The sequence below is a fragment of the Typha angustifolia genome, chromosome 4, assembly GCF_048772165.1.
Source record: "Typha angustifolia cultivar Huaian chromosome 4, ASM4877216v1, whole genome shotgun sequence".
Lineage (NCBI taxonomy): Eukaryota > Viridiplantae > Streptophyta > Magnoliopsida > Poales > Typhaceae > Typha > Typha angustifolia.
In genome coordinates this window covers 2607421-2629455 of record NC_133242.1, presented here as the reverse complement: position 1 = coordinate 2629455, position 22035 = coordinate 2607421, and the positions used below count along the sequence as shown (strand labels likewise).

Genomic DNA, 22035 nt, shown 5'->3' with positions numbered 1-22035 from the left:
AAGAGTTTACTACAGGACTTATAAAGGGCTTCATTACAGAGAGACAGAGAGAGAGAAGTGGAAAGGGGGTAAGGCGGGGAGTGTTTGATGTTTGAAAAGGAGTTAAGAGTAAGGGACAGTGAGAGAAATCCAAAAGGAAAGGGTTGGTTATTGGTGAGGGTGAAAGGTTAAGGTTGAGGACAGGTAAAAGTATCCAAAAGGAAAGGGAAAAGTGTGTTGACATATGGGTAGGAAATGGTTGGGGTGTTTTTGGAGCTGAGTGAGCTATTGATGTTTTCTAGATATTCTTCTGCATTGGATGAACAAAACTAGTCTCAATTGATTTATTAGCTCAAGGAGGTTTTTAGCATTGGATAGCACATAAGAAATACATCATGGTAAGGAGGAGAAATCCTTACCCAAGTAAAGATTTTTAATACTTGTTTACAAATTTGATAATGTGGTATCTGATTGTATTCTTTTGTCGAAATCTTCTACAACCTGGGTATGTGGCATAACTTTCTTAATGTTGAAATTATACTAATTCATGCTGCAATGAGTGGTTTCATCTTCTTAATGTCTTCATGTGTAAATGAAAGTGACAATGTACTGACAGGAAGATGTCCTCATCTTATTTGTAATGTGCATGTCTAGCCCTTAAAAGCTTTACCGGTAAAGAGAAAAGCTTTCTTCTCTTCCATTGGTAAGAGGAATCAAAATGATGTGTCTTCTCCTTGAAGGACAATAACATTATTAAGATAAGTGTGGTTAACAAGTTCCTCTTATTAAATTAAAGCCCTTTTGATTCACTTTCACCATTCTTCCACAACCAAATCAATCAAATCAAAGATGACCTTTTTTTTTAATTTGACAGTGCTCAAATTGGATTGATGTGCTGTGCCTGTCCTTCAGTTCCTATTTGTTTCTTCTTTTGATGAAGGCACACTTACAATATCTAAAGCTCAATCACTGGAGAGCATTAAGTAATATGCTAATTATCTAAATATAAATACTTACAGAACATTCAATAGTTGTCAGCACAAAAATATATTTATTCAAATAATCTCCATTAAAGTTCCATTACAACCATGACAGAACTTAGCATCACAAGCAAGGGACAGTAGACCGCTTTCTAATCCTAATCTCTTTCAGCAGTCGTTGCTCCTTTTAAGCATACTTGCATTGTCCATAACCTGCAATTTGAAAGGAAAAAAAGCATACAATTATTCCAGAAGCATAGTTTAGCATCTTAGTTTATAATACTCACTTGGGTCAGTAAGGACTGTGACGCCAGTGCCATTGAAGTGGCAGTTCCAGGAGTTCTTCCCCTGGGACTGGTAGTAGAGGTTCATAGCTATTGAAGCATGGGATATGAGAGTATTTGGAAGGAAGCATATGCCACCCTTTGCAATGCAGCTGCAATCCTCCATGGAGCAGGCAAAGTGGATGTTGTCCAGGAGAGCAGTGTCACCAGTTGAAGGTTTTGCCACACACCAAGTTTTCTGGGATGATCACATTGGCAAGTAGTTAATGCTCAAAGTTCCATTCTTTCAAATTTCTTACTCATTCTATTCTCCTGTTGTATTACCAAGTGAAACATTGGTTTAAAGGAGCAATGTTACTATACCTGCCCACTCACTAAATCCACAGTTACTTCTGAGAAGGAAAAAAGAATGTGCATCAGCAGTACATATCAGAGCTTAAGAAAACATGGAAAGACTAAGAAAAAGACGTTAACTACCCGAAATCTTGACAAGAACCCAACTAATATTTCCATGAATCATGGCAACAAAATAAAGATCTGACTGAACTTAAATCTTCAATAAAACAAGCCACTCATGTAAGGAGAACCAAGTGCAAGAGAACATCTAAGACTAGAGTAGTACCAGGGATTAAAACCAGAAGCATAACAAGTAAGGATAGTGTGGTGAAGGGCATTGCTCCGTTAGCCATTTTTTACAGTAGAGATTGCTGAGAGGAGATGGGTTTATCTAAGGATGCAGGTTAAGTACTTAATTCTAAAGTGGTTACTTTTGCTTTGAGCCTAGTTTGGCTTGTAGTAACGCAGTGACCCGTGATTTGGTCAGAGAATGGTATTGAAGGCCCATCCGTTTTACCTTTTTGATAGAGGGAATATATTCTGTAGACTTATCAATGCACTATTACACTTATTTGGGCTCATTGGGACATTAACCATGCCAATTGTGCAGTGTACACAGAGGAGTCAGTTGAGCACTTCTCAGTGCACTAGGGAAAGATTGAGAATGCCTCCAATTCCATTGTTGGCACTTCGGCTATTACAAGGCCCTTCATGTTTAAGTTTGGCACTCTTTTCTCAGTGGGCTTGTGTAACAATTTCAAAGACATCTGGGAATCTTGAGTAGAAGAAATACAAATGAGACATGTGGACCAAACTCTGTCCAACACTAATAGAGATACACATTCATGAAAGTGGAAATTGTAACCGATTTAAAGTGCCGTGTGTGAATTGCAACCGGTGGCTTTCTTTGGTGTCAACATCAATAAACAGCTATGCCATGAAATGGACTGATTCCCTTCTTGTTGGCTTCTTATGGCCACATCCTCATTTCATTGTTGAATGCTTCTTTGTTCTTATAAATGATGGTAGATTTTTTTTTTCTTTTTGCTCTAGTCTTTGATGACCAGAAGGTATATATAAGGAGGAATGGTAGTTATTGCTGAAATACTATTCAGAAACACTTCCTAGTTGAATTAATTTTCTATTTAACTCTGTTTAATTAGTGGTACAGTTCAAAGTACCCTTTAACAGACTAAATAATTTGTGTTACAAATCAAATATAGCAATAACCTGTCTATAATCAATTTCCCCCAATACCTACATGAACATCCAACGGCATACATTTCCCCTTCCATAAACATCCAGGGGAGTGTACAAGAAGTTCTTCTACTACATATATTTTGTTCCATGTACAGATCAATATTACAAATTACAGCATCTATCTGATCAGATCCTTGCAGGCAGGCAAAGGTGATCAAATTCCATCATAATATCCACCAAATGTTATGTGTGCCCTTGTCATTGGAGCTCCCCTTACTGCTGCCATTGCCTGATTCAGCCTTGAGGCTTGCTGCACCACTTGCTTAATTCCCTGCAATCCAACATTTCAGATAATCCAGTTAGCAGATCAACACATATATCAAGGGCTGGTGACGATAAAATACCGATTAAATGCGGTTATCGGGCTCTTTTTTCATCCAAATTACTCTCGTTAATTATCTCTTTTCATTGTCTATCAAGGATATATATTTAAATCTAACCTTATCATCAGAATAGATCTGAAACTTGATCTTCTGGTGTTGCTGCTGCTGCTGCTTCTGCCTTTGTTTGCCACCCAGTACAATGATACATATGGTAGCAGCTGCCACCCCTATGGAGCAAAGTGCGCCAATTCCTGTCACTCTCCACCTCCAGATACCAAAACCAATGCCTCCCAAACATGGCTCTCCTTTCATCTCAGAACCCTTGCAGTCCTCCTCCATCTTTATACCCTCATCACTTGATGCTACCACTTCCTTAGCCTTGCACACCTCCTCCTCTCCCTCATCATACAACACTGGATCAGAATCAGCTTGTGGCATGACCACCCTACTGCTAGCCTTGGGAGATTCCATCTTCATGTCAACAAATTCATTCTCTTCCATCTTCTTGAAGAAGACCTGAGACACCACTTCCTGTATATCCTTGAACTCTTTGCTTGGTCCACTGTCCTGGGTCTCCTCACCAACTGGGTCTGGGAGGATTGGAGGCACAAGTGCTTGCTTGGTGTCCCCTTGGAGGATACAATGAGAAGGGTGAGATGGGCAGATGAAGTAATTCATGTCTATGATCCCCTTGGGGTCAAAGAAGAGCTCCTTGGAGAAGAAGTCCTTACCATCATGGTTGAAACAACCCAGGTTATAGCTCTTGTTGTCAGGGAGGAGCTCCCACTCATCTAGGCTCATCTCTATGGAAGCTTTCTCCATTAATGGTGAGAGGCGTGGAGGTTGGAGTCATATAGAGGTAAAGGATTTGGTAGTGTGAGATGTTATCATTGAGTCTTCAGAGAGGGTTGCTTTCTTTTGATGTGGTGGGCTTCATGTGATATATATGTATATATATGTATATATATATATATATATATATATATCTAATATTTCTTTTTTCTTCTTGGCAAACTAATGGCAGCCCATAGCAACTGTCTTCTTGCTATAGGGGGGGAGGTTTGTTTGTGGGCTTATCCTTCCTACAAGTGACAAATGAGAAAGGTCCATTGGGTCCCACCAGTTATGACTTTTTTTTAAAGCAGGTGGGAGAATATCTTATCCCTGGAAGGTCTAAGCTAATTGGTCTTCATATTTTATTATCCCAAGAGTATCGTATCCGATTCGTCTGCTTCGAGGATTATCAATATATAATTAGATTAAATCATACAAATTAGTTCTCAAAGTTGGGCTTAATTGATTCTTTTAAGGGCTCTTGTTGGCTTAAAGCTTGTCAGGACCCCAATTGATTGGTACTTGGGGAGATCTACAAGCCAGTAAAGCAAGTAAAGATCACCTGATTGCCAACCAAACGTGTATACACCTCTCTGTTCCTTCTCCTGCAAGTGTACTCTCTCAAGGCAAGGGTTTGGTTTGCTTGAGTCCTGGGAAAGAATCGAGTCTGATAGAGATGGGATGGGGAGGATAACGATGATAAATGAGATATTATGGGTTTCTTTTGTGCACGAATAGGCCCTTATCAAATTCTGTATTTATTTGTATACCCCTCTGGACTGCATATTTATATGTATGCTTCTAAAATTTTATATTTATATGTACACCTATAAAATCTATAATAATGGTTAGTTTGAGGGCTATCCGAACAAAAAAGAAGAAGGGTTTCAAGAAAAACATATGTAAATATAAAATATTCTAACAGAGATATATATAAATATCGACTTGAAAGGGGTATATATGCAAATAAGTAATTCAGATTTTACATATGTTCTCTCAATTAAGGACATTTTTATCTTTTTCATCTATTAAAAGACTCAGATTTTAGCATACAGTATCGTAATAGGCTTTGAAAGGTACTTAAGAAAATACGAATTTTTAGAAGAGTATAAAAACAAATAAGGATCTTTTGGAGGGCATACCTGTAAAAAAAAATTGAAATTTAGAAAGGTGTACAAACAAATAAGGAGCTTTTGAGGGGGGCCATGTGCTAAAAACGTAAGACAAATAAAGCTTTAATTCCACCGTCCAAAAAGTTGAATTAAAGTTAGATTCAATCAAAGCATCTACTTCGTTATCTGCACTCAGTTATTGACCAAATTATGGATAAGAGATGGCTTAGTATGAAACACTGCCCAGGGAATATAAATTAGAGATCAAAACCTATAGCTTTCCATGGCGTTTAGTTTTAAACTCGCATAATAGTTCAATTATTATTTTTAATGTGGATAATTAAAATATTATTTATAATGGATAGACGAAGAGAATAGAGAAAGAGAGTCTTTTGACAATAAAATAGTAATAAATCAATATAAAAATATTAAATGAAGGAGAAGAAAAGAAAGAAGTATTAAAATAAATTGTTATCCAGTTATATACTCGTATAAAGTGGCTTATAATGAAATAAATTTATACTAATTCCATGAGTGAACAAAGATAAGAGATGAATAGATAACATGTAAGTTTGAGAAGAATCCATGCACAAATACGTGTTTTGAATGATAAAACATGCAAATATTACCTTTTAAGAAGGTACGAATAAGAGAATTTAGAAGAGTAAACCCTGTTTTTAAACTGGGATCTTATCCTCACTTCGGCAAAGAGAGATTAATTAACAAAAAAGAGATTGATAGCATATGAATATAAAGGATGTAATAGATTGACAGCAACCTTGCAAATGACTTGGTCCAAGAAGCCTTAAATATTAAAACAGAAGCACAAATTTAGCACTAAGGAAAATATAGCTTGGGTTGAAAAATATGGAAGAAACCATACAGTTAACTGGAACAGATGAAAAATTGGGAAAAACTTGTATCAGATGACAACGATAGCCGACAAAAGAATGCTCCAATCCTAGAAATGGAAAGGTAAAAAAATGAAGCTATCAGAAAGCAACAGACAGACAGACAGTCAATTGCATATGAGACAGGGGAGAACATTAATGATTGAACCATAATATAACTAAATTCTCTTGAGAAATGAAGGGTTGGGTCAATAGAAGATGAATGGTGGTTATGATATTTCTCATTCAACATGACTGAAATGATACATCTAAAAAACATGAAATCAGACAGTAGAGGAATCTATTAAAGAAGCTATAAAGCTAATTGGCACATCGACTTTTCTATTCTTTACGCTTCCAAAATTTCCTCTATAAGAATGAAATAGTCATGCATACCTGAGAGGATTGTACAATCAGTTGAGAGGTCACAAGTTCCCTCGAACTGCAACTGCTTCTGAACTTCGAACACGTACGAAATCCCAAGGCAATTGAACTTTCTGTGGAGGTGCTTTCAAAAAGACAAAACAGTCAAATTCGACTTCAGGACAATAACTTAAGCATGAGAGGAAAATAACTTAATGTTGACGTGGTGTACAAAGTAAATGAAGAATTACAACATATTCCAAAGGAGTTCTTCTTCATTGCAAGGTAATTATACTGAAGATCCAGAGCGATTGTGCATGTCATTAGCAATGCAGACTACAGAACCTTCTTCTTCAGTATATGCAGACTACAGCACTTAATATACAAAAAGATTGAGGTCCTCAAAATTTACATGCCTATGATGCCTTTCCATGTGCCAACACCAAACAGAACAGGCACAGGTACAGTTACATAACTGGAGGAAATAATAAGATTTTACACATTGAGACGCTTTCTTGTTCCCCCTGTCATCAAGTCAAAGTCTGAGATCACGAGTTGGAAAGAGCTACTCTTGAGGAGGAGGATTCACCCAGAGAAACGGAAGTGAGCGAGGAAGCCCAGACTCGTGCGTTACTTGCCCCTTTCCTAAAGTTCCTCGTCTTGTTAAATAGCCTAATCTTGCTCCAAAGCCTCTTAATATCAACTGCATGCAGTACTCGCTCCAAAAGCTGGCTTGATCCACCAATAACCCATAAGTTCAGATGCCAGGCATATGAGACCCAGAAAGCCCTCATCCAGGAGAAAACCACCGGGAAGGAGTGTATGATCATCCTCAGAATGACAAAAAGTACACCAAGTGCTAAGAAAGGTTCATCAGTTACTATATCCCGTAATGGTTGATCTCGTGACCACCGTGATCTCATGTTTCTTGAATCACTTAACTTATCGACGACAAAATATGCAGCTGGATCAAGACCTGGAGAAAGCAGCATATCAAAATATAAGTATAGAAAAGAAGCACAATTGAAGATGTATTACCCTATTAGAAATGGTGCAGATATAGATTGTATTTCTTTTTCTAAATCAGTTCATACATTGATTATCTAGGAAGTCCTGAAAAATCCAGAAGATTTTGAAAGTCATACCAATTTATAGGATATAAAAACATATTGCATGCCCAAATAGCTAGTTGATGTTAGATTATCAAGAAGTGTGTATATCTCAAGGTGAGCTGATATTTGCTAAAGGCCACTATACTGGTCTAGGAGAGAAAAGGACTTCTGTAAAAACCTCTTAGAACTCCAAAATAAAGAATAAACTAAATCCCAACAAATACTTTTCTTCTCATCTGCCTCCAAGAAAAGAGCAAAACCTGGGAACTAAGTGGACTATTTATATTCTGATGCAATCAATATGAAGGAAACTAAATTAGCTGAAGGAATCTACCTGTAGTTTCTTTGTAAAACTCCACAAGAGAGCTGAGATCTTTCATGCCATGGTAGCGAACCATTGACGTCTTGTTTGCAAGCAGAATAGCTGGAAAGCTATGAATACCATACCTTGAAAACACACTGCATAGGATACAGGAAAAAAAATTCCAATAATCATGTCAGCACTGTCAGAGAAAGGGGTCAAATGATGCATCACTGCAACAAAGGAAAATCAGAGAAGCTAACCAATCACATACCTTGGCATTGCAGAGGATTCTTCAACAGTAAAGTGCCTTATGTTAGGAAACATGGAGCTGAGAACATTGAAAATGGGTCGATAATTGCTCGAGAATGGACACCATGAGGCATAGAAAAATACAGAGGTATAAGTATTTCTCTGAGCAAGACCCAACTCTCTGTCAAGGGTTTCACCACTCACCTTCAAAAGGCAAAAATCATAAGTTCTTCGTCTGACTCTAAAAGAATGAAATCATTACAGAACATCAAGTAAAATCAATCATCAGAAATTCCATCATATTGTAAATTCTAGCTAGCTTTGCCCCACCATTAATGCTACGTATTTATGTTTAGTATAGTAATTACATTCTTATTTTTACACTACATACAGTAGAGATTAAATAATTTATTCAATTAAATTGATCTTGTATTATAGTTTGGGGAATTAGGAGGAAAAAAAGAAGAAGATTGAAATATCTAGTATAACCCAACCATATAGTAAAAACAAGCCCATGCAACATCATTGGGTACGTATGTCACTTGATGCATAAATCAACTAAATCATTAGCATCAGATGACGCAAAATATGGAAGACCCTATTTCTCTTAAAAATTTCAAAATTCTTGATAACCAAAAGTGATTTCACTCGTTGTGCATCAAACATCTCCATTATCATCTTTATCATAGATAACAAATCCATTGGCTAAACAAATGGTCTAAAGTAGGGGTAAAAACAGGTCGGATTAACTCCGACCCGACCCGCTATCCGATCCGACTCGGATCAGATTCGGATAAAAAATTTCTAACCGACTCGGATTCGAATTCGGATACGGATAGAATTTTTGAAAAAAAATCGGATACGGGTCGGATAAATTTTTCGGATTCGGATACGGATATCGGATATCCGTTTACCCGCATATTTTTTAAATGATTTACAGTTTTTAGTTTGCTTATTTAAATAGTAAGTATTAATATTATTACTAATAATACATTATATATTATTTATAGAGATTAATTTCTCTAATTTTATATATTTGGCATACAAAAAAATTATTTGTTGTAAAACTCTTAATAATTTTGTGTTAATTATATTTAAATAAAATATTATAATTATTTTAAATTTAATCAATATCCGTTTAAGATCCGATCCTTTATCCGAAAATTATCCGTATCCGTTTAGTAAGAATATGGTTTTAAATTTTGCTATCCGTCCGATATCTGTATCCGAATCCGTATCCGAACTAAAAATACGGATCCGGATATGGGTTGAGCACTATCCGATCCGTTTCACCCCTAGTCTGAAGGCATGTAGATCTATAGTACTAGATCCTTACCATTTCAAAAGTCCAACATTCTAGCTAAACAATTTCTACTCCATACACTTTATGCTTCTTACATCTCCACTATGATCTTTATTTCTTTACAAAACAACTTGGACTTTTATATTTTTTCTAACTTCACTTGCCACTGTTTAATGATTCGCTGCAGCTGATAGTCAAGTGATCTGACCTCATGAGGTCCAAGAGTGGACAGTAGGGCAGGACATGAGGTCGTGCATAAAGCATAGGTCTGACACACAAACATATCCTAAAGGAAGGGCAAGGATAGTATCTAATTTGCTGAAAAGGCACAAGGAGGAAATGGATTGACGCACTGCAACCAAACAATATACCAAGAAGGCCTTCAAGTAAGTAACATGCACAGCACTGTGACATCTCTCAATAAATTAAATACGACCACCTCAATAGCTGGTAGTCCCCATTCACACATTACAGCTTTATAGAGACATCACAACTACACTATGCACAAGTATCACCACAAGTGAAGACTGGATAATTTCATCAAAGCCTATATATTTGATCTACAAAGAATGACCTCATGATCCACAGAATCATCAATAATTCAGATCAAGATATAAAGGAAAGGCTTTCTTTACAAAAGACATGATAAAACTATACAATCATATGCTTCTTTATCAGATACAATTGAATGTCCACAATACATTCTTTGTAAAAGAAAAGGAAACACTACACACACACACACACTAGATTTCCTCATTCACGTCCATGTTCAATTATTGATCTTCTATTTCTTCTGGTATACTGAAAACCATGTAGATGTTCCTTACTACTTGCATGCTATCTTTGCATTACTCTCTTACTACGTAGCATCAATATATGAATACTATATGATTCTTACCATGAATTCCACTAGAGTTCTTGATCGCATCCAGAATAAGTAGGAACCAATATTAACATCAAGAGAAGTAATATATCTAGTTTCTTTGTCACATTTCAACTTGCAAGAAGCACAAACACTGCATAGCAGAAATAACTAGCCAAATACTCATAAACTTAAACGTTATGGAAAAGATATTCTGCGAATAAACTACCATCCATGGAACAAACCCAACATCACACAATATGATCGGATAGTACTAATGTAAATAGCATATGCATGTTATTCTTTCATTCTATCGAAACACGGTGGTCGATGACTCCAGATGTATAAACAAGCTATCATTAAATAAAAATAAAAGAAACTATGCGATTAATCGTGCCATATTGCTAATATGATGGAGTTCAAACAAGAGAGAAAAAAAAATCGCATAGATCCCATGACAGCTAGTGTAAATATGCAGCCCTGTTAATCTAAAAGAGCCGAAGAGGGCAGAAGCCCCTTATCGGACGCGAATACGATAAGGTAAACAAGCGGGGAAAAAAAACCCCAAGATTCCGTTAGTAACAAATCTGGAAGACAAGAAACATGATGACTAAGACGCAATTTTGGAGGAAGCCCATCAGCCAATAAGAACGATTAACCACGAAAATCATCAAAAGACAAGATCTTGCAGGCATCCACGAAGAGGCAAAAGAGAAAACAATACCTCCAGAGGCAAAGACCGGTCGATCCAGACAGGGCATTGGGATTTGACATCATCCAGGAAACCCAAGTCCGATCTAGGGCAGAGAGATGATCGCGCAGCCAAGGATCTAGGGAAGGAGAAGAAGACGACGACGACGAAAAGAGAGACGAGGAGGCGTAGAGACGACGCGGCCATCGGATGAAGGAGGTGAACAGGTTGACAGGAGAGGAGATCTCGAAAGAAAAAAAAAAAAAAAACTTCCCCCTTTTAGACCCTCCTTAAATTAGCCATTTTCGATGCTTCTCCCTCTCTTCTTCTTCTTCTTCTTCTTCTTCTTCTTCTTCTTCTTCTTCTTCTTCTTTGGATCTTTGGCCCTCCACTAAAGATTCTCTTCGGTAGTTGTCTCCGTCGCTCTCTCGTCTACCGCCCTTCTAATTTCTCTCCGCCAATCCAGACCTCTCACCAAACAAAACCCACCCCCTTCTACTTTTCCCAAGCTCGAACATGTGAAAAATTGGACCCCACGCATTATAAATGCAATCTAGATATATATCGACAGGATCATATTTTTAGATTTCTTTTTTCTTATATCCATTTACGCCTAAATTTTATTTTGTATTCCTACGTCTTCCAATTTTTTTGATTGGGGGAGCGATGATTTGATACGTCCAAGTGAATTCTAGATCTATCAAGGGATAAAATTAACATTTTTATATATAATTCTTGACAGATCGGTTAATTTAGTCTCGAAGCTTGACCAACGGTTTCATTCAATGTCCTTCAAAGTCGCAGATCTTGTGGTGAGAATCTGAGACGAGAGAACTTTTGGCTTGTGAATTATCTTGTTATTAATTTATAAATCACGTACAGAAAGAATATTAATTAGTAAAGAGACTAATTTCGTTTGAAAAGTATTAGTATTAATTGATACTTTTAATCAACTTTATAAACTGTTTAAAATTTCAGACTTCGGATAAAAGAAGAGGTGATTTTGTATCGTAAATACAATGGATGAGGTTTTATTATTTATTAAAGATGATTTGATAAATAAATGAAAGAAATAAGAGGGATACAGCCCAACACTTTGATTATAATAATAAAATATAAAAATAATATATCTAAGCTCAAAGTAACAAATTAATATAACATGAAAAAAAAACCTCTCTACAAGCATATTATTTCTATAATTTTTTTTAATCCAAGGTTGAATATTAGTAAATTATATATTAATATATATATGAATGTTTTTATGAAAGATAATTAAAATTTATAATTTTTATATTTAACTCATTATGTTAGATTCACTATTTAAATCTAAGCTTAATATGTAATGAATAAGTGGACAGTAACATATTAGAATATTCTGATAAGACTTGAATCCTACCTAGTACGAGTGATTAGTGGGTCGAACCGTAAACAAAACCCGGCCAGAATCTGGGGTGGCCCAAACCCGACCCGGCCCGGTCATCACGTATGGTTAAGAATCCCCAACTTTCTAAAATTACATATTTATTTAATAAAAATAGATAGGGAAAGGGAGAGAGAATTCTGGGGTTTAGGACTCCGGCTCTCTTCTAACGAGCTCCAATGCAGACGATGAGAAGAAAACTATTGGAAACCCTCCTCCTCCGTCTTCCCCGATCTCCAGCTCCGTCTCCTCATCGTCGGTCGACTACAACACTCACAGCTCGAACTCCAAAAGGATCGCTGCCTCGTGCCACCTTCGCCGCTCCATGGGCCGCAACCCAGATCCGAGGCGCTAAAGTTCTCGGTACCGATGTAACCTTTTATCTCCCTTCTCTTGATATCTTTTCATTCGCTGTTAGGTTTAGAAAAACCGGTGCATTGGGTTAAAATCGATGCATATTACTTTCATTTTGTTTTAATAATCGGGTTATGAATAACGCCCAGGAACAGGCAAATGCAGTGTGGATTTTTTTTTTTTATGTTTACTTGCATTAATTGGAAAGATGGTAGTTGTACACTGTGGCGGAGCCAGGATTTTTCAATATAGGGGGCCAAAGATGAATACATAGAAACATGCAAACTCTAAGAAGAAAAACATAGAAAGAACAGGCAAAATATTAAAAAAAAAAAGTATTAATAATGATCCATAAATTTTCACAATGAGGCTTCATACTTTGAAATCGTTGGACAATAATTTTATCATTTGAACCCATATTAAAATTTTAAATTCAGATCGCCACATCTTTTGGAGTTATACCAAAATAAACAAGAATGCACACCTTAATACAAGCAATAATATTCATAAACAATTTTTTTTTTTTTTTTGACAAAAGGCTAAGCCATGTTTCATTGAAACAATTTTCATAAACAATTAATAAAAATTAGGAAAACATAAAGTAATGATATACTAAGTAATTTATTATTTCGATCAAATTAGATGCTCAAACATTAGATAGTAAAGAGGAAGATAAATTAATATAAGATAGAGATAACTTACACATAAGAAATGAGATTAATCAGTTTGATTGTCACTTTTTTCTTAATTGCAAAGTAACAAAATCTATGAGGTAAAGTATTGATTGTGAGAGAGGGATTATTTTAGATTATATCGGCCAAAATATAAAATTACACAAATTTTCTGCTTTAGTGCCTATAGTTTTGGATTTTGAGGGGTGACCAGTGACCATGTTCCCCACCCCCACCCCCACCATGAACGTGGCTATGCCCTTGGTTGTAGATTCACAAAAAATTACAACTTTATGTCTTTCCATTGTTTCTCACCACAAGATCATTCCTCTTATTGGAGCCTGAAGAGAACTACTGATATACTAGGAGTTAGAACAAGATCGAGTTTGGAAGAGAGATGATAAGTTGGTCATAGTTTGCAAATGAAAATTTTTGTTGAGGGGGTATTCATATTGTTTTCTTTCCATTATTTGCATTTTTCTCTTAGGTAAATTGTAAGTTGACCAAGTATTAGGGTTCCTCGTTGGATAAGTTTTGGATATTTAAGGCAGTGAAGATTCTAATTTGAGATAGATTATATGTTTTGGTGTGATCAATCGTGAACTGTATGTACTTCTTTAGTTTATCTTTGACGTATTCTTTCTTTATATCATAAGAATGCAGAATTTCAACAAGACAGCATTTATCTTGAACTGTCTCCAGAAGTTGACTTATTTGCCCTACTGGAGTTCTATCGTTTATCTACTAGCTGCTAGTATGCACATGTTTAATTATTTATCATACTTTCTGTTAACTATATAATTTCATCCTGGCACGGTGCAGGTGAGACTTGGAAATGTTATACAAAGAAAAGGTCTGTGCTTACATCAAAATCTTTTGTCTTTCTTCAAGGTTTTTGTTTGTGGCTTGTTACTCATCAATTTGATTGAATCCTACTGATAGGGCGTATTTATCAGGTATAATCCCCAGTCATTGAGTTTGTGTCATCATTGATAAGAATCAGTCATTTCCTTAATTTGCAGATTCCTTTAGGTTGACTTATTCATATTATTTCAGGTACTAAAAGCCCAGCATACACAGCATGGGAGAGGAGGAGCCACCATACAGGTAAAAACTAGGAGTAACATACATATTTTTAAAAATGCTATCCTATTTGTAAACTTAAAAATATACGAGTATCTTTCATGAGTTACCTTTTACAGGAACTGCTCATCTTGCAGCAATTGTTCATATATTTATTGCTTTGTTGCATCATAGATTTGCGGTCATTTATTCTAGCTGATTATATAGTTAAGCGAACCAGATTGTTGCTAAACTTCTTAGAGTAGCATATAATTGAGCATCGAATGAAGCTAGCAATCTTCTACTTTGCCTCTTAAGTGCTAGTTTGAATATGTGTTTACTTGAGCAAATCTTAGTAGTTGGCCTATAGATAGAACTCTAAGCACACAAGGACATGTGCTTATGAGATCAATATGAATATTGAATCTTCTAAACTTCAACTCCAGTTAAGTAAAGTGTAATCATGTCTCTCTTATAGAGATTAAAGACTCTAGTTTGTCATCTGTGTTTTAATATTGGTCCAAGATATAGAAAACTTTGCAGGGCTTCAGGTTGATCAGATAAGCTGCCATGGCTAGTTATATCACTTCTATGTTTTGGTTACTACCGATTATGACTTTTTCAATTGTTTTAATGATTTTAGGCTTGATGTACTAATGAGAGAGATTTACAGGATCTTCTTTCTTTGTTCCCATCATAGTTGACCTTCTCTGAATCTTATTAGTTATACAATTATTGTATTTTGTTCATAAACGAGAACTTAGAGTCCAATTTTGGCTGTTACAGGTTGAACTTCGAGATGTTGATACTGGTAACAAGACAACTGAAAGATTCCGTACTGATGAGGCTATTGAGCGTATGCATCTATATTACGAGAACTGTTTTTGAGAACTAGCTTTTTAATATATCCTTGCTTTACCCATTGAATATCAGACCCTTGTTCTATGTTCTTTCTGGTATTTTCTGGTTCGCAGAGGTTGTTTGTTACTATGTGGTACTATCATTAACAATTTAATATGAATTCACTATCGCATACTGCTGAGGCACTTTAGCTTGATGAAGTTGTTCTTATTTGGAAGTAATCATATGTCCAACAAGAAGTTGGTCTTGTTACTCTTGATTTGACTGTTGTAATAGGTACAAAAGCTTGATGCTACACATGATGGCTTATCTATGTAATGTCATTATATTAACGGTAGGCATGGTGCTCACAGCACACTTGCCTGTCCTGTCACATGCCAATTTGCTCTGTCTCAAAGCATTGCGAGAGTGCTGCACATCAGCTCATCCATTTCCATTGTTTATGCTGTGTTTATGAAAGACATGCACACTCTTCTGCAGTAACAAGTAAATATATGGTCAACGTAGTTGTGAACTCATTTAAAAGATGTCCTAAAAGCGGGAACATTTCGATTGTCACAAGGAAGAATTCGGTTCACATAAGGTTTCTGCTTAGTGTTTGTTACCGTTCGAACTGGTTTGTTTTCATGTAGCTTTCCTCAGATGCACATGAGGTTAGGCAATGTCATTGTTTTCTTGGACCTAACTTGTTTATCCCCAGAATAAATAGAATTAAAATCTCTTAATATGATTTAGGTGTAGGATTCTACTCCTGGTGAAATGGAAGGAACATTTATTATTATCATTCAAAGGATGATAAGTAAATTCTGATTATGTCCAATGTCATCAGGGGTGTTTGTTGAAGAGAAATCATTCACATATCTGTATCAAGAAGGCGAATCTGTCATGCTTATGGAGTGAGTTACTTTCATGGCTTGCTTTGATCATTGTTTTCATTCTTTTTGTTCTTATTTATTGAGTTATTTTGTGCTTTGATTAATTGCTGATCCTTGTTTTATCAGGCCCAGCACATTTGAGCAATTGGAAATTCGCAAGGAATTATTTGGCAAATCTGCTGCATACCTAAAAGGTGATAATTGTTAATGTTAAACTGTGGACATCATTGATACCAGGAAGATGTTGTACTTTATATTTTCCATGTAACTTTTGGGGCAGCAAGGGACTAATATGCACAACCATATAGATGGTGTGGTTATGGATTCATTCATCACTTAGCTTTTTGGTCAATTATGATGTTAAAAGTGTTAATATTTTATATTTTAACAGATGATATGTCAGTGACTCTACAATATTATGACGGTAGACCAATGTCTGCATCAGTACCTCAGCGAGTAACATGTACTGTGGTTGAAGCACAGCCTAACACAAAAGGGCTAACTGCTGCTCCTCAGTAAGTTCTATAGCATCACTCTGAAAAGTTGCAAGATTCTTTTTCTTCTATAAGCTCGATTAAGTCAGTGCCTACCTATTATCCAATTGGCATAATTCTGCTGTATAATAAGTTGTTGAAATATTTTTTCCTCAACATACATAAAATATGTTTTTCTATTTGATCACCATGATCTTTTCACATTTAGTGAGTACCTAGATTTTGAGTTGATTCTACTTATCTATATCATTGCATTTGTAACTGACAAGTGTGGATAAATCAAGATCCTTCACAACAAGGATCCTTGTGCCGCCTATATAGGATGAATATGGGTGGTACATGCCTCAGTCATGTTGTATAAACATGCAGCATGCAAAATGTCCACAATGCTCTCACTGCTCACCCAAACTCCTCACAAGATATGCATGTCTTCCAAAATTTTTTGTAATGAATTTATTATGTCTGGAAATCAAATCTATCATGTGAATATATAAGGATGGAAATCCTATGAAAACCATGGAGGAAATGTTCATCTTAATATATGTTCTCTCTTATGGAGAAGTGATTATCCCAACCTAGCTATGTGATTATCTGTGCATGCATTTACATGATAATCAACCGTGAACCCGGCATTGCCTAAGATGCCTTCTGAAGATATTCTATTGCTAGTTTCTACAGTAATTCCTCCTGCTACCAAAATGTGGAATATATGAGGAATTTTGCTAGCACTTATGTTCTGTTAACAAATCTTCTCATAGACCTCTTTGAAATGCAGGTATAAAAGGGTGGTACTGGATAATGGTCTCACTGTGCTTGTAAGTTGATAGAAGTACTTGTCTAGAATGTTAATACATTTAAAATGCTTTTTGATTCCCAGATCATTCACTTTCTTATCTATTTGTACATTCATTAAGATACTAGAGAAGAGAATTATGGTGAGCTTTTTTTTTTTTTCTGTTTTCTTTCTTTCCTTTTTTTTTGTTGGGGGGAGGGGGGCGGGGGATATTCCATGTGACTCATGAGCGCGGGGGATATTCCATGTGACTCATGAGCTACCTCTTTATTTCTTGCATAACTTGACAAACCAGAAGTCTATAAAGTGAAGATCTTAAGAACCTCACTTCTAGCTGAGGCAAGAGAGAAGCAAAGAGTGGAGGAGAGAAAGTGAGGGGGACTTTGAAGGAAGTGAGGGCAGTGAACTAGAGAAAAGGGGATGGTAATGCACATGGAAAGGGGAAGAAGGATGAACGAGTCTAGGAAGGATAAGAGGAAGAATAGAAGACATCATGTTAGCGGTGTGAGAGAGAAGAGAAGATGGGAAAATAGGATGGTAAGGGAAGAGGAAAAAAGGCCTATTGTAGATGTTTAAATCTGATGGTCTTAAGAGATGGTAAGAGGAACTGTACCTAGCTAAGGGTTTTTTGTGTGGATAATAATGATCAAACGCCCAATAAGTGTAGGGTTAGTGGTGATATTAATCTTATTAAGATATATGGAGAAACTTGCGTTATTTATCATTTACATGAGAGCTCGAATTGTTTCACTAATAAACCTAATCCTCAAGTTTGAAGTTCGCTTCTATTAATAAAGAGGTAGCCTGACCAAAGTCACAATGGATGAGGTTGCTGGGATAGAACATCACTAATTTTCTTACTGCTAATTTTTTCCAATTAGTGTAGATACGTTTTTACAGATTTGAGATTGTTACTACTTTTCTTTTCCACATTTCATGTTTTGCTTGAATATTTGCTAGAATATATCCCATAAGTTTCTGTAGCAAAAACATTAAGCATTTACTTTATCTTTTAATGTTGTAGGCACCACCGTTTGTGGAAGCTGGCGATGAGATTGTCATAAATACTACTGATGACTCATATATGACTAGGTACTCTTTTACCCCTTCTTTATCATGTTGATTTATTGGTCTCGTTTTGAAGATTTGACATTACTGCTAACACAGTATGAGGATAGAAAATTTTGTTATCCTGTTGAGAAAATCAGCTGTGCTGCACGAATGTACTGCTTACACAGTATGATAAAGATCTCATTGGTAGAAGATGGTTAGACTGATAGACTCAAACATCAGAATCTCCCAAGGAAGTAACAAATAACCTACATTTTGTAATCACATTGTTTAAAAGAACTAATTGTAAAACTACCTTATTATGCTATTAAGAGACAAAATTTGGAATCTATCTTTGGTTCTTTTCTGTATTTTCATACTAGTTGATTTCTAGGATTTTCCTCGATTGTTTTCTCTTTTTGTTTTTCTCCCTTTCAGTTCTGTTTAGATGTAACCACCTTTTTGCTGATGAGTGTGATATTTTATGTGATTTTCTCCCTTTATTGACTGTGCTTGGAGGAATCACCTTATGCATTTTCTCTCCATATATGTGTGTGTAAAATTGATTTCATTTTCTTTATGCACTCAGCTTCTTTCATCACATAAATCCTATTTTTGCTTAGGGAAGCCCAATAAGCATGCTCTTTTCTTTCTTATTCTGTTCTAATATCTTTTAGAGGGACCTACTTTTTCACTCTGAGTACTCCGATATTCATTCTATGGTTTGCATGTATGCATTTTCAGGGCCAAGGAGTAGCATCTATCTGCATTTGCCGCAACCGTGTAGCTTCTCGGTACAAGTTTACAAAGAAGTTGAGAATACAAAATTTGATAAGTGGAGTGAATAACTGTAGCAGAAGAAAAGAAGCCGTCTTCATTAGTTAGTTGTTAGCACTTCGGCTGAAACACATGAAGGATTATATTATGTTGGATTTTACATGGAAAAAAAAAAGGATCGCTGAGTTGATGATCTGGAGTTCAATCAATATTTTATTTATTTTCAAATTTCAACCATTTGTCCTCCTAACCAGCATCAGTGAGTATAAGCTGTTTGTAAAATTGTCTGAGATGACAGATTAACAGCTCAGTCGTGAAATATCCACATATGTCAGATGGCTGTGGCACTTGTTTTCTGCTCGTCGTTTTTATATGTATGCATACAACCAACGTCTGTTACCATGATCACCGCCTAGTAGAGGATGGAAACAGAGAGTGTTTAACCCGATATGCTTCTACTCAGGCAGGTTTTATTCTGGAGTCCAATGTTTTCATGCAAGGAGAAGGAGGAGTAGGTAGTAATTAAGGTCGTTATTTCCGTCAGAGGCGGTTATTTTGCAGGAGGGTTATGTGGGCGCACTTAAAATTAATGAAACTTTAAGGCCTCGAATAGATTTTAAAAAAAAAAATAAGGTTTTTATTTTACAAAAATAATTATTATTATTATGTTTATTTATATTTTGAAGTAAGAATATAATAATTATTTTTGATGTGACACAAAATAAAATTAAAAAAAATTTAAAAAAAAAGTGTGTTTTGTTTTTTTAATAAATTTATCATGAATATTTTTAATTTGATATAAAGTAGATTGATGGGATATATATTAAAGATAAATTAGTAATTGAGTTAATGTATCGTATAAGATATAATTTTAATAAATAGTATTTATATTTTATAATAAGATTATTATAGTGTTCAGTCGTTATTTTTAAATAAAAAGTTTTATTCTAAAACAAAAAATTTATCATTCCTAAAGTGAACAAGGGCCTTAAATAAGGGTAAGTAAGCGGCCTTAGTTATCTTATGGGGTATTTTTTATCGCATGCATAACGCTCTAAAATTGATATTTCCAGTGTACCCTTCCAGGAATTATATTCCATAGACACCCTTTAAAATCTATGATTTAAGATTACTTTTGACACGTATAAGTTAAAAGTTTTAATAGTTTAACAGACAAAAGAGCCATTTACAAATCGATTTATAATTAATTAAATAACGCAAATATAAACCCCCCCCATCTTAGAAGATTATTCTAGACAGAGGGCCTTTTCGTAAATTTATTGTATTAGAAAAGGAACAAAAGCGACTAATAAGTAGTATACAGTAGACAGTCGTAAAGCTCACAGAAACAGAACCAGAAACAACTCGAATCGCCAATCATCAGTAGCGGAATGCATAACCACACCAGAAACTACTACTTGTGTGCTAATGTCCACTTCACGTTTCCATCTTCATCTTTTACCAGCACCAGTCATATTAGTATTTAGTAGCTGGACGCAAATGCCGCAATGTGGACAAATCTTAGTCCTCACACCGAAGCCACTCTCCGGATACGTGGCTGGGGCAACATAATTGTCGGAGATTGGTTTACAAAAGTAATAGTACAAACTGTACAAGACTACATATCGGAATGTGCACATAACTTGTTTGTAGAATTGTCTAGCATAACAAGTAAACAGTAGACAGTTCCGTTAACTCGCATTAGTCCGACCACGCAGTTTCCGTGACACTTGACGTTGTCTCTGCGCCCTTGCACCACGGGCGGCTCCAGAGGTCCGCCGAGGTTTCTGACGTTGAACAGATTGGGCAGGCCTTGCCACTGCATGGGTACTCGCGGTAGGAGCTGCATATGGAGCAACAAAATTGGTTTATGTTATTATGAGGCGAGAGAGAGAGAGAGAGAGAGAGAGAGAGATACCATTTTGAGTGGGACTTGTGAACTGGGAAAGAGGGGCCGAGTTTTGCATTTGCTGATGTGCTTCTATTTGTGTGTTCATGGCAGCTGCATGCTCGTCATTGTATGATCATATATCAAATACTTACATAAGCAAATTATATGGCTTCCCAAAGAGTCTAGAGAGAGGCAGAGAGAGAAACCATTTTCAATGGGCCCAATGCAGCGGGGAAGAGGGCCCGAGCCTTGTTGCAGTCGTAATAATTCCCTCTGCATGCAATCACATATACACACATACAACCAGAGAGGGTTAATAAGTATAGAACTAAAAGAAGGATTTCAAAAACAAGGGAAAAATAACCTCCCGTTGCCTTTCCATTTCGATTTGTCGCCTTTCCATTTCGATTTGTCTGTCTATGGCAACTGCATGCTCGTCATCGCATGATCATATCAAATACATAAACAATTATAGCTTCCTATGAGTGAGAGAGAAAGGAAGAAAGAGAGAGACCACGCTGTGGGCCTGAAATGTAATCCCGATTGGGAGGCATTGATATTGATCCCTGCATCTTTATTGCCATCTGAGATCGTATATTGTAAATACGTAACCATGGGTTGCAAATGTGAATTTAAAACTTTAAAATTAAAAAAAAAAGACTAGGAGGAGTTCATCTTGGGGGTTTCAAGGCAAGGAGAAATGACCGTAGCTTCCTGATTCTGTTCGTTACTGCACGTCGAGATAGCTGCATGCATGCATTAACCAGAGCAAATAGAATATATCTATATATATATAAACTATTTGGGTTTATTTAACATATATTATAGATTGTTCAAAGTTCAAAATGGAGCCTTACAAATCTTTGTTGCCACAAAAAAATCTTGCAGAGTCAGGAACTCGCTGA

The 22035-nt window shown here is 36.0% G+C and overlaps 4 protein-coding genes across 5 annotated transcripts; 1 reads left to right on the top strand and 3 right to left on the bottom strand.

Annotated features, from left to right (window-relative positions):
* Positions 1 to 1018: 1018 nt before the first annotated feature.
* Positions 1019 to 2010, bottom strand: LOC140759528 (major pollen allergen Ole e 10-like). Its single transcript, XM_073096111.1, has 4 exons — positions 1866 to 2010; positions 1607 to 1635; positions 1247 to 1481; positions 1019 to 1172 (listed from the first exon to the last, which is right to left on the bottom strand). The coding sequence occupies exons 1-4, from the start codon at positions 1930 to 1932 to the stop codon at positions 1147 to 1149; spliced, it is 357 nt and encodes a 118-aa protein (XP_072952212.1). The 5' UTR covers positions 1933 to 2010; the 3' UTR covers positions 1019 to 1146.
* A 690-nt stretch (positions 2011 to 2700) lies between these two features.
* LOC140759723 (uncharacterized) lies at positions 2701 to 4096 on the bottom strand. 2 transcript variants are annotated; one of them, XM_073096355.1, is made up of 3 exons: positions 3894 to 4095; positions 3280 to 3791; positions 2701 to 3110 (listed from the first exon to the last, which is right to left on the bottom strand). In XM_073096355.1, exons 1-3 carry the CDS (start codon positions 3982 to 3984, stop codon positions 2994 to 2996), a joined length of 720 nt encoding a protein of 239 aa, XP_072952456.1. In that variant the 5' UTR covers positions 3985 to 4095; the 3' UTR covers positions 2701 to 2993. The 2 variants fall into 2 exon arrangements, with proteins under 2 accessions (XP_072952456.1, XP_072952455.1); XM_073096354.1 differs by having other exon boundaries at positions 3280 to 4096.
* Positions 4097 to 6616: 2520 nt separating this feature from the next.
* LOC140759302 (5'-adenylylsulfate reductase-like 5) lies at positions 6617 to 11392 on the bottom strand. The gene is made up of 4 exons (XM_073095826.1): positions 10916 to 11392; positions 8049 to 8230; positions 7808 to 7932; positions 6617 to 7337 (listed from the first exon to the last, which is right to left on the bottom strand). Exons 1-4 carry the CDS (start codon positions 11087 to 11089, stop codon positions 6910 to 6912), a joined length of 909 nt encoding a protein of 302 aa, XP_072951927.1. The 5' UTR covers positions 11090 to 11392; the 3' UTR covers positions 6617 to 6909.
* Positions 11393 to 11667: 275 nt separating this feature from the next.
* Positions 11668 to 19586, top strand: LOC140759086 (uncharacterized). Its single transcript, XM_073095558.1, has 13 exons — positions 11668 to 11694; positions 11861 to 11879; positions 12499 to 12665; positions 14150 to 14180; positions 14270 to 14283; positions 14384 to 14434; positions 15176 to 15245; positions 16080 to 16146; positions 16252 to 16319; positions 16517 to 16640; positions 17395 to 17434; positions 18437 to 18504; positions 19207 to 19586. The coding sequence occupies exons 1-13, from the start codon at positions 11668 to 11670 to the stop codon at positions 19217 to 19219; spliced, it is 759 nt and encodes a 252-aa protein (XP_072951659.1). The 3' UTR covers positions 19220 to 19586.
* Positions 19587 to 22035: the final 2449 nt, after the last annotated feature.